This window comes from Ochotona princeps, chromosome 10 (genome assembly GCF_030435755.1).
Source record: "Ochotona princeps isolate mOchPri1 chromosome 10, mOchPri1.hap1, whole genome shotgun sequence".
NCBI classification, from domain to species: Eukaryota; Metazoa; Chordata; class Mammalia; order Lagomorpha; family Ochotonidae; genus Ochotona; species Ochotona princeps.
This window is the reverse complement of record NC_080841.1, coordinates 44,910,997-44,925,901: the sequence shown is the minus strand read 5'-3', so window position 1 is coordinate 44,925,901 and position 14,905 is coordinate 44,910,997. Positions and strand designations below refer to the sequence as shown.

The following is a 14,905-nucleotide window of genomic DNA, read 5'->3' as shown; positions in this document are numbered from 1 at the left end:
TAATGCATAGATCTAAGTTCTAAATATGCAATAAATTAGCTTGCTTATTACACTTCTGACAAAAGCCACTTTCTTAACAGAGTGGGCAGTATCATAAATCACAAATCTCACTTCACCTACAAAATGGAAAAACAAAATTGGGCCGGAATTGTGACACACAATCTAAGACATTGCCTGGAAGACTAGCATCCCATATGAGTGTTGGTAAATGTCCTAGCTGTTTCACATTCACTGAAGTACCTAGGAAAGCAGTAGAACAAAGCCAAGTGCTTGCACCCTTTGTCACTCCTGTGGAGACCTAGACAGACCTCCAGGATCCTGGCTTCAGCCTAGTCTAGCCCCAACCATTGCAGCCATCTGGGGAGTGCACCAGCCGACTGAAGATCTCTTAATCTCTCCCTTTATCTCTGCAATTATTTCAAATAAATAAATAAATCTTCTGTTAAAAAATACATGGAATTAAAAAAGATAATAATGATAAAAAAAAAGAAAAGCAGGAGACGACGGCTCAAGTGCTTGCACACCTATACCCATGTGCTTGCACACCTATACCCATGTGCTCCCAGCTCCTGGCTTTAGCCCAGCCCGGAAGGGGCCACCGGCGACACCTGGGGCATGAAGCAGAAGATGCAAGATTTCTCTGTCTCTCTTTCTCTCACCCTTATTCAAAATAAATCTCTATTTAAAAATGAAGAACAGGGCCCGGCGGCATGGCCTAGCAGCTAAAGTCCTCGCCTTGAAAGCCCCGGGATCCCATATGGGCGCCGGTTCTAATCCCGGCAGCTCCACTCCCCATCCAGCTCCCTGCTTGTGGCCTGGGAAAGCAGTTGAGGACGGCCCAATGCATTGGGACACTGCACCCACGTGGGAGACCTGGAAGAGGTTCCAGGTTCCCAGCTTCGGATCGGTGCAGCATCGGCCCGTTGCAGCTCACTTGGGGAGTGAATCATCGGACAGAAGATCTTCCTCTCTGTCTCTCCTCCTCTGTGTATATCTGGCTGTAATAAAATGAATAAATCTTTAAAAAAAAAATGAAGAACAAAAGAAACAAATACATTTCCATTTTAGATTTTAAGTTCTAAGTTATTAGGGAGCTCTACTCTCCATGCATGTTATTTGTAGACTCTGAGAAAAACCACACATTCTGCTTAAAGCTACTATCTAATATTCCAGCAAAATACTAAGGCAAGAATATGAAATTTAAAGCTTTCTAATGGTTGGAACGATGACCTATTTTGCAAACCTTTCTTGTTGGACTATCAAAACTCATGCTGAAACAGGGAGCCTGCCTTCCTTACAGCATTGTTGAGAATGAAACAAAAAGTAAATATAAAACTCCTCACTAAGCCATAAATACACAGTAAATAGTAAGATTACTGTAATAGTATTTAGTAAGCAAATCAAATTTTCAAGGAACATGCGGTTACCATCACCAAACACTAAGCCTTGGTAGTTTGTAATTTTCATTAACTAGGACCAACCTCTCAATTAAAATTATTAGGCTACAGCCAAAAGCACATTTTAAAAATAGAGCACAGGGTCCAGTGATAGCCTAGTGAGTGGCTAAATCCTTGCCTTGCATGCAGCAGTTTGCTCTGGTTTGTGTTCCAGCTGCTCCACTTCCCATCCAGCTCCCTGCTTGTGGTCTGGGAAAGGAGTAGAGGACGGCCCAAAGCCTTGAAACGCTACACCCTTGTGGGAGACAAAGAAGAAGCTCCTGGCTCCTGGCTTCAGATCAGCTCAGCTTGGCTCAGGCCATTGCTGTCACTCAGGAAGTGAACCAGAGGACATAAGAGCTTTCTCTCTGTATCTCCTTCTCTCTGTACATCTGCCTTTCCAAATGAAAACAAAACAAAACAGAGCACAACAGATCTACAGCTATGAAGATCTCATTGTAACCTGGACAAACCACGCAGGCCTTCATTCATTCACTATTACCTCAAAGTTGATATCCTCTTGCCCAAACTCACAGACTAATAGATTCATTACAATTTACTTAAGTTCCCAAACTAATCTTTGATGTAATAAACAAACTATTTGGCAGATACATCACCATCCCTTAGAATAAACACAGTAAATACATTCTGTAAATAGTTTTATGATTCGATTACTGTTTCTACTTTCTATTTGTTAAACATTATAGCTGGTGATTAAACCTGTGATTATAAAGCAAAAGTATGCTATTGCAATGGTTAAAGAAAAAAAAAAGAAAGTAAGGAAGAGGTTTGAGGAATGGAAGGAGAGAGGGAAATACAGGAATCTTAATATTTTATCTTATGGAATATATAAAATCAGTTCTCTTTATACTAGTAAATTTTGTTAAAAACAAGAAGTGCTCTCTCAAACCATAAACACTGTATCTTCATGACTTACCAGAGAGTAGCATGTGTCCTTCAAAAAGAGATGCAGGGGGAACTCTAGGCTTACAATTTTTCACAGTTTCAGCGATTTCCCTAAGTTACAAAAAAAAATACTATACCCATTAGCCCGGAATAAAATTAATTTAATTAAACTAATTACAGCAATGAAATCAAACCTATTTACTATAACTAATCAAATAACTACATACCTACTTTCAAATGCACAATCACAATTTGCCTTTTAATTTTCATGGTAATTCAGAAAAATAATCTGAAATAAACTAAACTTTTATATGCCTGCCCAGTTGGCTGTGACTTGGTTATGCTCTTTCTACTCCCAAAGATTTGAACCTGGAATTGTGTGACAGTTTTTGCAAACGCAAACAGCAAACATTCATATCCTTTCTCCAAATTCACAGATGTCTATCAAATTCACACCCAAAGTATGTCCTTGCTTCCAACTGAACACTTTAACAGAAAAAAGACTTCAGCTTGAAGGAGAGACAGACAGCAATAGTTGGGCTGGGAGTGGAGGGAATCAGGTCCACAGATCTGTTTTTATCATCTGTATAGAAGGATACAGAGCAATAACGCATTAACACTCCAAAATAATTACCTATAAAACACTGCAAGAAATCATGTTATTGTTCAATCAGGAAAAATCTGGCTACTCTAATAAACTCACCAGGCTCAGTAAGAACTACTACTCTACTGACCCTCCAAATTAATGTGAGTGTCTAGGTAAAAGCACCAATTATGACACCACACATATACAAAGAGAGGTATTTAAAACAACTGTTTTTGAAAGAGAAAATAATCTTCCAAGCAATAGGAGTCTGTGATCTGAAGACAAACTATATTCAACTACTAGACGCTGTCAGACACTAGTTGAATGATTTTTTAAAATTGTGTTTATTAAGGTACACATCATGGAACTCAACTAAACTATTAAACTATTAGCATGAAAACATTTGGAATAGTGAGGAGCCTGCCTCAAAATATGATCATCAGCCACTCTGGGGGAAAAAACAAAGAGACAGTCCTAAATTATGTTCTGCTCCACTGAAACTCAATCTTGCCATTAGCCCCAAAACTGCATTGAATTAAACACATACATGGTCACACCCTGTTTCATCCCCTTCCTTCTTAACTCACTTAATTTATTTATTTTTTTTTAAAGATTTATTTTTTTTTTTACAAAGTCAGATATACAGAGAGGAGGAGAGACAGAGAGGAAGATCTTCTGTCCAATGATTCACTCCCCAAGTGAGCACAAAAGCCGGTGCTGCACCGATCTGAAGCCGGGAACCTGGAACCTCTTCCGAGTCTCCCACGCAGGTGCGGAGTCCCAAAGCCTTAGGCCGTCTTCGACTGCTTTCCCAGGCCACAATCAGGGAGCTGGATGGAAAATGGAGCTGCTGGGATTAGAACCAGCACCCATATGGGATCCTGGGGCGTTCAAGGCGAGGACTTTAGCCGCTAAGCCATGCCGCCAGGCCCCTTAACTCACTTTAAAAGGTGAATTAAGCAATGACTATGCACTGAGCAAAGGCAAGATACTTTTCTTGACCTCAAGATTCTTGTTCTGCCTTTTCCTTCCAAGAAAAAACCTAGTGGGACATGCATTTACCTATAAAAAATATGAGTTGTCGGGTCTGGTGGCGTGGTCTAGTGGCTAAAGTCCTTGCCCTGAAAACACCGGGATGCCATATGGACGCCAGTTCTAATCCCGGCTGCTCTACTTCCCATCCAGCTCCCTGCTTGTGGCCTGGGAAAGCTGTCAAGGACGGCCCAAAGCCTTGGGACCCTGCACCCGCATGGGAGACCTGGAGGAGGTTCCTGGCTCCTGGCTCTGAATTGGCGCAGCACTGGCCGTTGTGGTCACTTGGGGAGTGAATCATCGGACGGAAGATCTTCCTCTCTGTCTCTCCTCCTCTATGTATATCTGACTTTCCAATATAAATAAATACATCTTAAAAAAAAATACAAGTTGTCCATCTTTCAGCATTCAAATACTATACAGATATTTCAGGGGAGAATATTATGGTATCTAGGATTTCTCTTATAATATTTCAGAGGGAAAATATTATGAATATGTAAAGCAAAAATAGCAAAAGACTAAAAAGTATAGTAATATTATAATAGGCACACAAAGGTTCTATTATTTCTCTGCTTTTTAAATCATTTTTTAAAAATATAGATGCCTATTTATAGTTTATAATAGACTATCACAAAATCTACCACAGAGAGGGTAGCTGAAATAACAGAAATTTATTGTGTCATAATCTGGGACCAAGATGGCTGGTTTGTCTTTCAGAAAACCTTCTCTCCTGGCTTGCAAACACCCATTTCCAGTATCATCATGGGTTCTTCTCTCTGGGGTGTGCATCTGTGCCCTCTTCTCATAAGGACGTCAATCACACAGAAATAAAATCTACCCACAGGATCTTATTTGACCGTACTCATCTTCTAAAAGTTTTGCTCTGAGATAACAGGGGTTACAACTTCATCAGTTACATTCTGATACTGGGAGTTATGATTCCAATAAATGAATTGTAGTGGAAAACAATTCTGCACATAGTAAGAGGTATTTAAAGGGGATTATTACCTGATATGAGCTGGTGTGGTACCACAGCATCCACCAACTATATTGACCAGGCCATTCATAGCAAAATCCTATATTTAGAAAAGATAAAGGTTTCAGCAAATTCATTTGAATTCTATACTCACCACTATCAACTCAGAATAAAAACCATTTGCATCTCCTGAATAAAATCATAGTAAAAAGACAGCTAAACATATTCAACTCGAGACATCAAGATTTTTAAAATTTTATGTGCTTTAGATAAAAAAACAGAGTAGCTCATATTCTATGAGTTCCTTTGTATCCTATAAACTGTAGTAGGAAATTCATTTTGCTATCTGACGCCATTAAAATAATTTACCCACAGGTTGAAATAAATGAATGTGAGCTACATTACATATTTACATATAAACTGAATATTAACTTCTTAATGTAAATTAAAAATTCTTCAGGTGAAAATTTCGGTTTCTCTATCACATTAGCCTCATTCAAGTATTCTAGCTATCACAGGCAGGAGTGGCTACATATTAGATATCATGGATCTAGAGTTGAACTACAAGCTGTGAGGGACTGGGGGAAGAAAGGCAAACCTGAATAGATTTCACTCGGAATTTTCCAGCAAGCACCAGCGCCAATCAGGGATAAGATGCTTCTCACACCTGTACTGCCTTAATTCAGAGTAGTTAAACTACTTTTTTTTTTTTTTTTACATATCTGAGGGGGAAATTCTGCTTCTAAATATTTTAACTCCAAAATGCTCTCTTAAAAACGCAAGTGACAGAGAATCACTGACCTTAAGGTGTGTGGCCATAATGGTAGGTGTCTCATCATAGTCACCAAAGGTATTTGGGAGACCTGAGAAAAAATATTGCAGCCATTACTGGAGATTACCTTCACAAATATATCCTACATTTTTAAAGGCTATAGGATATAAGTTATCAAATTTTATAGCACATGATTACTTATAAAAATTAATAATAATACGTAATATTTACATAGTAAGGAAATACCACACCCCCCACCAAAAAAAAGAAAAAAACACACTGGGAAAGAATCAGCCTTCACCATTTGTTTTCCATGTGAAAGGAGAAATGCACTGTTACAAGGTGCACAATTCCCTACCTCACTAACTTCTCATAAAGGAAATCCACCTTTGTTACCTAGTAGCTCGGGAGTGGGAGGTAGTACTACATTATCTTTTGAATTCATGAGCATTTGATTTATAATAAAAGCAGACAACCAATCTCCTTTCAAATAGATTTTCCCAAGTAACATGTTAGCTGTAACTGAAGTTTTTCATTTTTTTTATTATCACTTTACAGTTATTTTGCTTACGGTGGGAAATAAAATTTACTAGTCACTAAAATATGTGTATGTGGAGACATAAGGTATCTGAGCAGTGCTCAAAACATTCATCTAGAAATCTGGTTAGCCTAGAGTGAGTTATTTAATTGGATCTAGTGTCTACAAATACCATCAGCACTTTTGCATATAGTAAACTAGAAGTCTTAGATTTTAAAGAGGAAGAAAAGCAACAATATACAAGATGTTTTTCTTCCTTTGCTTCTGCTAACAGAGCAGATTCCTCTTCTCTTCTTTGTGCTTGTCTCACTAGACACTACCACGTGGTAGGTATGATCACCAAAGTGACAAACGATTAAACTGTGCTCTTTTTATGTGTCTACGTGCATTTCCTCACAGTATGTCCTATGCTGTACCTTCACACTTAAGCAAACCATTTCTGCAGGTCTCACAGGAAACACTGCTCTAATCCTAAATCATCTTCTTTTGGAAACCTCCATATACCAATATGTGGTCAACCATATACCAACATTTGAAACACAAACTTTTCAAATCTGTGTTACCCCATCTATTCCATGGCTTGTGAATATATCTCCTCATGTGTGATCCCCTAGAAACACAAACCTGCATTGGGATAACAGAGTACATAGGCTGTTGTGCATTTTCCAATTGTTTCAATAAAGGGTCTCATTTCAGCTGCACCCAGAGCACAATTTAATCCAATGCTGGAAAAACAAAAGGAAGATATTACAAGCATATTGTTCACTCAGAATATCTATGCACATAAAAGTCATGACAAGGACAACCATTCAGTCTAGTGGTTGAGATGTCTGCTTCCTATGTCAGACTTCTGTGGTTCCAGAAATGGCTTTAGCTCCTGACAACGCAGATGCTGGAAAGCAAGGTAGAGGGTCCAAGTAACTGGACTCCTTCCACCCAAGTGAAGGTTGAGATCCCCCAACTCTGGCTGCAGCCAGCCCCAGCCATTGCAGTCATGTAGGGAGTGAGCCAACGGATAAGCACTGTGTGTGTGTGCACATGTGTGATTCAAATATATTTTTAAAAAATATTGTAAGAAGTATAACAAAGAAAATTATATCTAAAACCAGGCAGATAATAGATCTAATTCAAGCACCTTCAGCTACTGTCAAAGCTATCTCACTGAGGTACCCTGGCTTCCTAAAACACTGATGATGTGACATTTGATTCAGATTTTCAAAATGTGAGCTGGGGAGGGCCTGGCACAGTGGGTCAACAGGCTAATCCTCTACCTGCAAATGCCAGCATCCCATACAGGCAGCAGTTCACATCCTGGCTGCTCCACCTCTAATCAAGCTCCATGTTTATGGCCTGGAAAAGCAGCAGAGGAATGCCCAACTGTTTGGGTCCCTGCACTCAAATGGGAGACTTGGAAGAGGCTCTTGGCTCCTGGCTCTAGAACAGCTCAGCTACAACTATTATGCCTATATGGGGAGCGAACCACTGCATTGAAGACCTTTATCTCTCTGACTCTGTGAATCTATCTTTAAAATAAAAATAAATATTTGAAAAAAAAACATGGCTAGAGTTCATAAACAAAGAAAGGCAGGATACATAATGGCTCCACTTCATCCTATTTGCCTGCCTGCTGAATGCTAACTTACTATCCGTACAGTTTCACAGTTACTGGAAGGTGTTGGAATCACAATATGTACCACTGTCAGACTGGCTTATTTCACTTAGTAATACACAGCATTGAGGGATCATCTGTTTCTTTTCAGGTTTGATCATTTGTTTCTTTTTAGCACTAAATATTATTGCCTGCATGTACCATGGTTCATATAGTTTCATGTTGAAGGACATCCTCATTACTTTCTAGTTTTAGCAATTAAAACTATCATGAACATTCATGTGCACATTCTTTGTGGGTGTAAAATTCTGACTTGTCATTTGTATAAATGATAAGGAATGTAACTATTGTTTGGTTTTGTGAGGAACTGTCAAACTCTCTTCCCATGTGCCCCTATCATTTTGAATTCCCACCACCAGTAAACAAGTATAACCATTGCTCCATATCCATAGCAGCATTTCCTGGCATGACTGTTTTGGATTTCAGTCATTCCAATAAGTGTATAATGGCATATCCCATTCCCTAACAACTCAATGTTTGGCATCTCTTTTTTTTATACCTTTTTTTTTAGAAATTATTATCATTATTTTAAGATTAACTTATTATTTTCTATTGGAAGTCAGATTTACCGAGACAGAAAGATCTTTAGTCCACTGGTTCACACCTAAAGTGGACACAACAGCCAGAGCTGAGCCGATCCAAAGCCTGGATCAGGAGTTTCTTCAGGGTCTCTCATGAAGGTACAGGGTCCCAAGGCTTTGAACCACCCTCAACCGCAGGGAACTGGATGGAAAGTGGAGCAGTCAAGACACAAACCAGCACCTATATGGGGTTCCCAGCATGTGTAAGGCGAGGACTTAAGCCACTCTGGCTACCACACAGGCCCAATAAATAAATTAAAAAAAAAAAAATCTGTGTTTCGGATACTAATTCTTTAAATGGTTTTTAATCTTAGTGAAACCCAGCACCTCATTTTTTGTTTTCTTTTTTATATATTCTACTTTTGATATTTTATCTTAAAGCTCTCTGCAAAACCTACGATAGCCTTTATTTTCTTCTGTATTATCATTCAAAATTTTAACAACTCTGCAGTTTCTACTCAGATCTCTAACCCATGTCACATCTTGCAAACAGTGTGCAATGTCTGTGTCTAGATTCGCTTTTTTCAAACATCAATGTCAGTTGTTCCAGCACTTTATTTTAGAAAGATTGCCTTTTCTATACTGGATTGTCTTCGCCGTATTAGGTTTGTGATACTGTTAGGGTTACATCAAAGTATTTCATGTTTGGGACTAGTTCAGTAGCTTTGCAGATTTTTTTAAAAGATGTGTTTATTTTTATTTGAAAGGCAGATCTTCGGAAAGAAGGACAAAGAGAGATCCATTGATTCATTCCTCAAACAACCACAATGGCTAGAGCTTAGCCAATCTGAAGTCAGGAGCCTAGAGCTTCTTTCTGGTCTCCCACATGGGTGCAGTTGCCTTTGGGCCATCCTCTACTGCTTTCCCAGGTCATAAGAGGGAGCTGGATGGGAGGTGGGCAGCCAGGACACAAACCAGCAACCCTACGGGATGCCAACATCCTAGGGAGGAGGATCAGCCTGCTGTGCCACCGTTCCAGCCTACGCTTTGTGTTTTTAATTTTTAACTTTCTTTGTTCATTGTTGGAATGTAGGAAAACATAGACTCTTGCATATTCATCTTGTATTTTGAAGCCTTAGTTCCAGATATTTTACTGATTCTGAGAAATTCTGCATAGATCATACTGCTTGTGAACAATGAGTTTTATTCTTTCTAGTCTATACACCTTATACTTTTTTAGTATGATGCGAACAAGAAATGAGTATGACTATCTTTGGCTTATTCCTTATCTTAGGGAGAAAGCATCCATCTTCATGTCATGAAGAATGTTATTAGCTGGAAGGTTCCTATAGGTGGTCTTTACTAAGTTGAGGAAATTCCCCTCTATTCCTACTCTGCTAGGTGATTTACCTTGAATGAATGTTGGGTATTTGTTAAACACAATTTTTATTTTGGAATAATTACTGATTTACATAAAATTAACAAAGATAATACAGAAGCTTCAAGAATACTTCTCTGCCAAAGAATATCCAGAAAAAATAGCACCAACCTGAGAAGGAGGGAAATAGGTCTGAACTGAGGGTTTGAGGAAGAAATGCTGCTAGGGTGTTCTGCATGTAATGTGAAGTCAAAGGCTGAAGCCTTGGGTGCAGGTGATCCAAAGATAACAAGTTCAGGGCAATTGCATACTAGGCAAAAGAGTCTATTCTCCTCCTCTTGGTTGCAATGACCTCCTCAAGGTCTCATTGGTTAGCCAGCAGTTGCAATGAGGATGTGACCTTCAACAAAAGCCTAGAGATAAATCTGATACCATAGAGAATAGCCCCTGGGAAGAGATCACAGCATCCCTCTCCTTTTTGGAGAGGCTCCCTCTGGCACTCAATTCTACAACCATCAATTGTGTCTCTGACTTTCTTTAACTCATTGCATGTCAATTTCCCTCTTCAACCTTGTTCACACTGCACAGGCAATGGCACTTTTCATCTACTTTTCCCTAATGTTAACAATTTATATAACTATAATGCTTTTATGAAAACCAGGAGCATATTATTATTAACTGAACTCTAGACTGTTTTTTTTCCTGAACTCCAGACTTTTGGAAATTTTTAAGTTTTTCCACTGCTACCATTTGTCTGTTCCGGAATACAATATCAGACACCACACAGCAATTAGAAATCATAATAAAAGAAAAGCAGTACAACATGAAAACATAGAAGATCACATAGTCCAGTAATCCAAAGTTGATTACTGAATCCCAAAAGGCCTCAGAAAACCCCCCTGTAGCACAGAATGGATTCCACATATGAAACAGGGGTTGAGTCCTAGTCTTCTGGCTTTCAGGAGAGCTCCGTTCCACCACTTTGTGATCCTCACACCCTCTACTAAGGCATCTCCAAGTCTTACAAGGACATCACTACTCCTACTCATTGCCTCCATTGCCATTATGTTTCCATATATCACTTTATATTTTAACTTACTTATTGCTCTTAGTGTGGACTGCCTTACACCTGTATAAATTACATTGCTGTTAATAAGAGAAAATCCTGTACAATCACAACTTAGTGAGCAATAGTTTCTCACACACTCATTACATACTGCCTACTTCCTTCTATCTACCCTTCAGCAAGATTTATAACAAACTTGAGACCAAACACATTCTATGAGTAGACTGTAAAAAAATGTTGAAAACACAGACAGCACTAGAAAAACAAAAATCATCAAGTGTATGAAAACACAGAATTAACTGCATGTTTGCTTTAGGAACAATAAAATAAATATTTAGAATCTCAACAAGATTTCATCTGTGAGCTCCTATAAGTGAGGCAAGAGCAAGAAAAATGTCCACTAAGGGTACATTTGTGAACTATTAGAAAATTAAAAACTGAGATCACACTGAATTTTATCTAACATGTAAGAGATATAGCCAGATAAACTAAGATTTAACAAACAAGGTTGAAAGAAGGAAAGAAACAAAGAAAGAAAAGAAAAGAAAGAAAATGAAGGAAGAAATGTTTGAAATATTTGAAGGAAGGCAATAAAATAAACTAGAATTAAAAAATCTTTAAAGAGCCCAATACTTTCCTATCATCAGTTTTTCTGTTAAATATTTATTGACTTCAATTACGTGCCAAGATTCCACTAAACATTAAAGAATAGAAGCCAGCACTGGTGCACAGCAGGTAAAACCACACCCAATATGGGTGCCAGACTTAGCTGCTCCACTTCCAACCCAGTTGTTCTTGTTTTTCCAATAATTCTCTGCTAAAGCAATGGGAAAGCAGTGGAGCATGGCCCAAGCGCTTGGGCCCTTGCACCCACAAAGAAAACTCAAAAGTTCCTGGCTTCTGGCTTCAGTCTGGCTCAGTCCTGCCCACTAAAGACATTCAGGAAGGGACTCAGCAGACTTTCCTCGCTCTCTTTCTCCTCTATAACTCTGCTTTCCAAATAAACAACCTTTTAAAAATACGTAAAAGGGAAATTAAGATGATAGAAAGACTACTCACAGCTTCTTTGCAAGACTCCAGGGACTTGATCTATTCTCTGCTGCTTTTCCAGGCCATAAGCAGGCAGCTGGATCAGAAATGGAGCAGCCAGAGCTCAAACCAGCACCCATATGGGATGCAACTTCACAGACAGAGGCTTAGGCTGAAACACTACCATGCCAGCCTCAAGCCATGGTAATTTTACACATAAAGAGAGCTTTAGCATTCCCAACTAAAGGCCAGCATTGCTTAGCCCCAGCCTAGGGGTTAAGCTGCTGCCTGTGATGCCAACATGTCACATGGGCACCAGTTCAAGCCCTAAGCTGCTCCACATCCAATGTCCACTAAGGGGGTCATTCGTGATCTATTAGAAATTAATAATTTTCTTCCCTACTAATGGCCTTGGAAAAGCAACCGAGGCTGGCCCTAGTCCTTAGGCTCTGCACTCACGAGTGAGACCTGGGAGAAACTCCCAAGTGTTTGGATCCCTGCAATCCATCTATATGGGAGACCTATAGGAGACTCCTGACTCCTGCCTTCAGCCAAGCCCAGTGCTGGCTACCCCAGGCATCTGGGGAGTGAACCAGCAACTGGAACATCTATTGATTGCTCCTTCTTTCTCATTCTGTAAAGAATAAAGAATTCCCATCTATACCACATTAGGCTGCTTCTAGTTGGTGAAGAAACAGGAAGAAGCAAAGCCTTAAAAAGTGCAAAATACTGCCATAAAAATGTAATTGCTAATCGCTTTAAAGTGTTGCTTGTAATCTCATACTACTAGGGGCTCGACTGAAACAGAAGCATACTACGGGTACAGGAGTCCTAAGAACTCTACCAGCCCCTCTAATTGAACCATTTAGGCAATGACCTTCTCGTCAAGCCTTTGGGGAAAAAGCCTGAGAGTACTGAAGGGAAAATCAACACAAAGAGCACAATGAAAATACGTGGAACAATCCTCTCTCTGTAGCCATAAGAAGAGATCTCCCAAAAGGAAGGGGCCCAGGGAAAGACTGAACACTCACCAGAGGGGGTCTGCATGAGACACGCTGATGACAAATGCCTCCCCTGTCTGACCAGAGAGAGTCCGTCCACTTTTATCAACAATTGTCCCTGAAATCTGAATTAAAAGAGTAAATGACGTCAACAATACTGATAGAGGGACAAATTAAGAATACAGTCACGAAGACAAAATGAACAAGCTTTCTTTGTTCTTTTATGAGGTAGAGAACTAGGAGACTCAAAGACAGCACTTTATATTAATGGTCAGAATAAGCATAAGGAACTGGAGGTGGGGCATGATGAGGCGGTAAGCCATTAGAGAAGAGAAAGGACTAATGCAAATGCAATGCCAAAATCAGGTTTCAGTTTCACAGATCAAGCCCCAGTGAAGGCACTTTCCCAGAGACGCCTTCGCTTGCCCTAACCTTTTGATGTTAAACATCTAATTTATTACTATCTTCCGTTTTGATGATCCAATCCCTTCTCACTGAGCAATCTCAGGACTCTCAAAAAGGTCTGCAGATAAAGTTAACAAACTTGTAGTCCAGTGTCTTCAGCACTGAGAACTCACCAGTCAATATGCAAATCCATCCCTCTATGGGCATTAATGAGACTGAGAATGTAAACAATGGGCAGGAAACCAATACAGTCAGGTACCTGATGAACAATCTGCCTCTTATTAATAACTTCTAGATTCGTTTTCCTTGTCTCTCTAGAAATAAATCTGCTAATGATTAGAAGTGGTGGCGGAAGGAAGGCCAATGGAAGAAATTACAGTACAGTTTCTAAAAGATATTATCAATATTTCGCTATGCAAGAAGGGGTGGAAAGGAGTCCTATACTCATAATGACAATTACTAACAAAATACAAATTTTATCATGCAAACATTGTAAAACTTACAAAGATAGGCCGGGGAGTATACTTCTCTTGAAAAAGTTGCTGCAGGGCAAACACGGCTGCCTGTCAGGGAGAAAAGGAAGAACATCTTCAGTTTTAAGGAACTACTATGTCCGAGGTCAGTCTAACTGCCTGATCAGAATGTGCCCTTTTCCCAGATGTCTTCATAAGATAGACACTGAGCGGGCCCGGCAGCGTGGCCTAGCGGCTAAAGTCCTCGCCTTGAACGCCCCGGGATCCCATATGGACGCCGGTTCTAATCCCGGCTGCTCCACTTCCCATCCAGCTCCCTGCTTGTGGCCTGGGAAAGCAGTCGAGGACGGCCCAAAGCTTTGGGACCCTGCACCCACGTGGGAAACCCGGAAGAGGTTCCTGGTTCCCAGCTTCGGATCAGTGCAGCACCGGCCGTTGCGGCTCACTTGGGGAGTGAATCATCGGACGGAAGATCTTCCTCTCTGTCTCTCCATCTCTCTGTATATCTGACTTTGCCATAAAATAAATAAATCTTTTAAAAAAAAAAAAAAGATAGACACTGAGCATGAGATAGACACAGAGACCATGACTGAAGCACTTCTTCCCTGTAACACACTCAATCCCCATGCTCTTCTCACAAGTGAACTACTGCACAAAGTAAACCAAGGCAAACGCTGTCAACTAATTTTGCCTCTGAGGAGGCACGGAACAGCCTATTCTTCCTAACTTCAATCAAAAGACAAATGAATAAATCAGCAGTCCTGGCCTTCCTCACCTTGTCACAGACATGCTAGGTATATGAAACTGTGTGTCATGACAAAAAAAAAAAAGTGATCTCTTTTTTCCATGATACAGTTTTGTAGATGTTGAGATTCCTCCCTACGCCTTTCTCTCCCCTTTTTACTCTGCCACCATTTCCTCCCCATATCATCACAGCATCATCATCCTTCAGTAACACTTAGAAGTTTAAGGCATTGTAGGTATAGGCAAAGACAAAAAATCTAATATCATACTGTCAAGGTACATTTAGCTGTTTCAATGGGAGTCCTCCTTTTAACATAGCTTTACTTCCCAAAAAAACACGTGATCTTACAGTGGGTTGTGAAGGTACTGATCC

General features: G+C 39.8%; 1 protein-coding gene across 1 annotated transcript in view; it reads right to left on the bottom strand.

Moving 5' to 3' along the window:
* The window catches only part of MTR (5-methyltetrahydrofolate-homocysteine methyltransferase), a 96,632-nt gene that overhangs the window by 56,382 nt on the left and 25,345 nt on the right, over positions 1-14,905 (bottom strand). Inside the window, exons 7-12 of the mRNA XM_004578514.4 lie at positions 13,819-13,878; positions 12,941-13,035; positions 6,871-6,971; positions 5,738-5,799; positions 4,969-5,036; positions 2,374-2,453 (exon numbers count right to left, since the gene is read on the bottom strand). Coding sequence (XP_004578571.2) covers positions 2,374-2,453; positions 4,969-5,036; positions 5,738-5,799; positions 6,871-6,971; positions 12,941-13,035; positions 13,819-13,878 — 466 coding nt within the window. The remainder of the gene's footprint in view (positions 1-2,373; positions 2,454-4,968; positions 5,037-5,737; positions 5,800-6,870; positions 6,972-12,940; positions 13,036-13,818; positions 13,879-14,905) is intronic.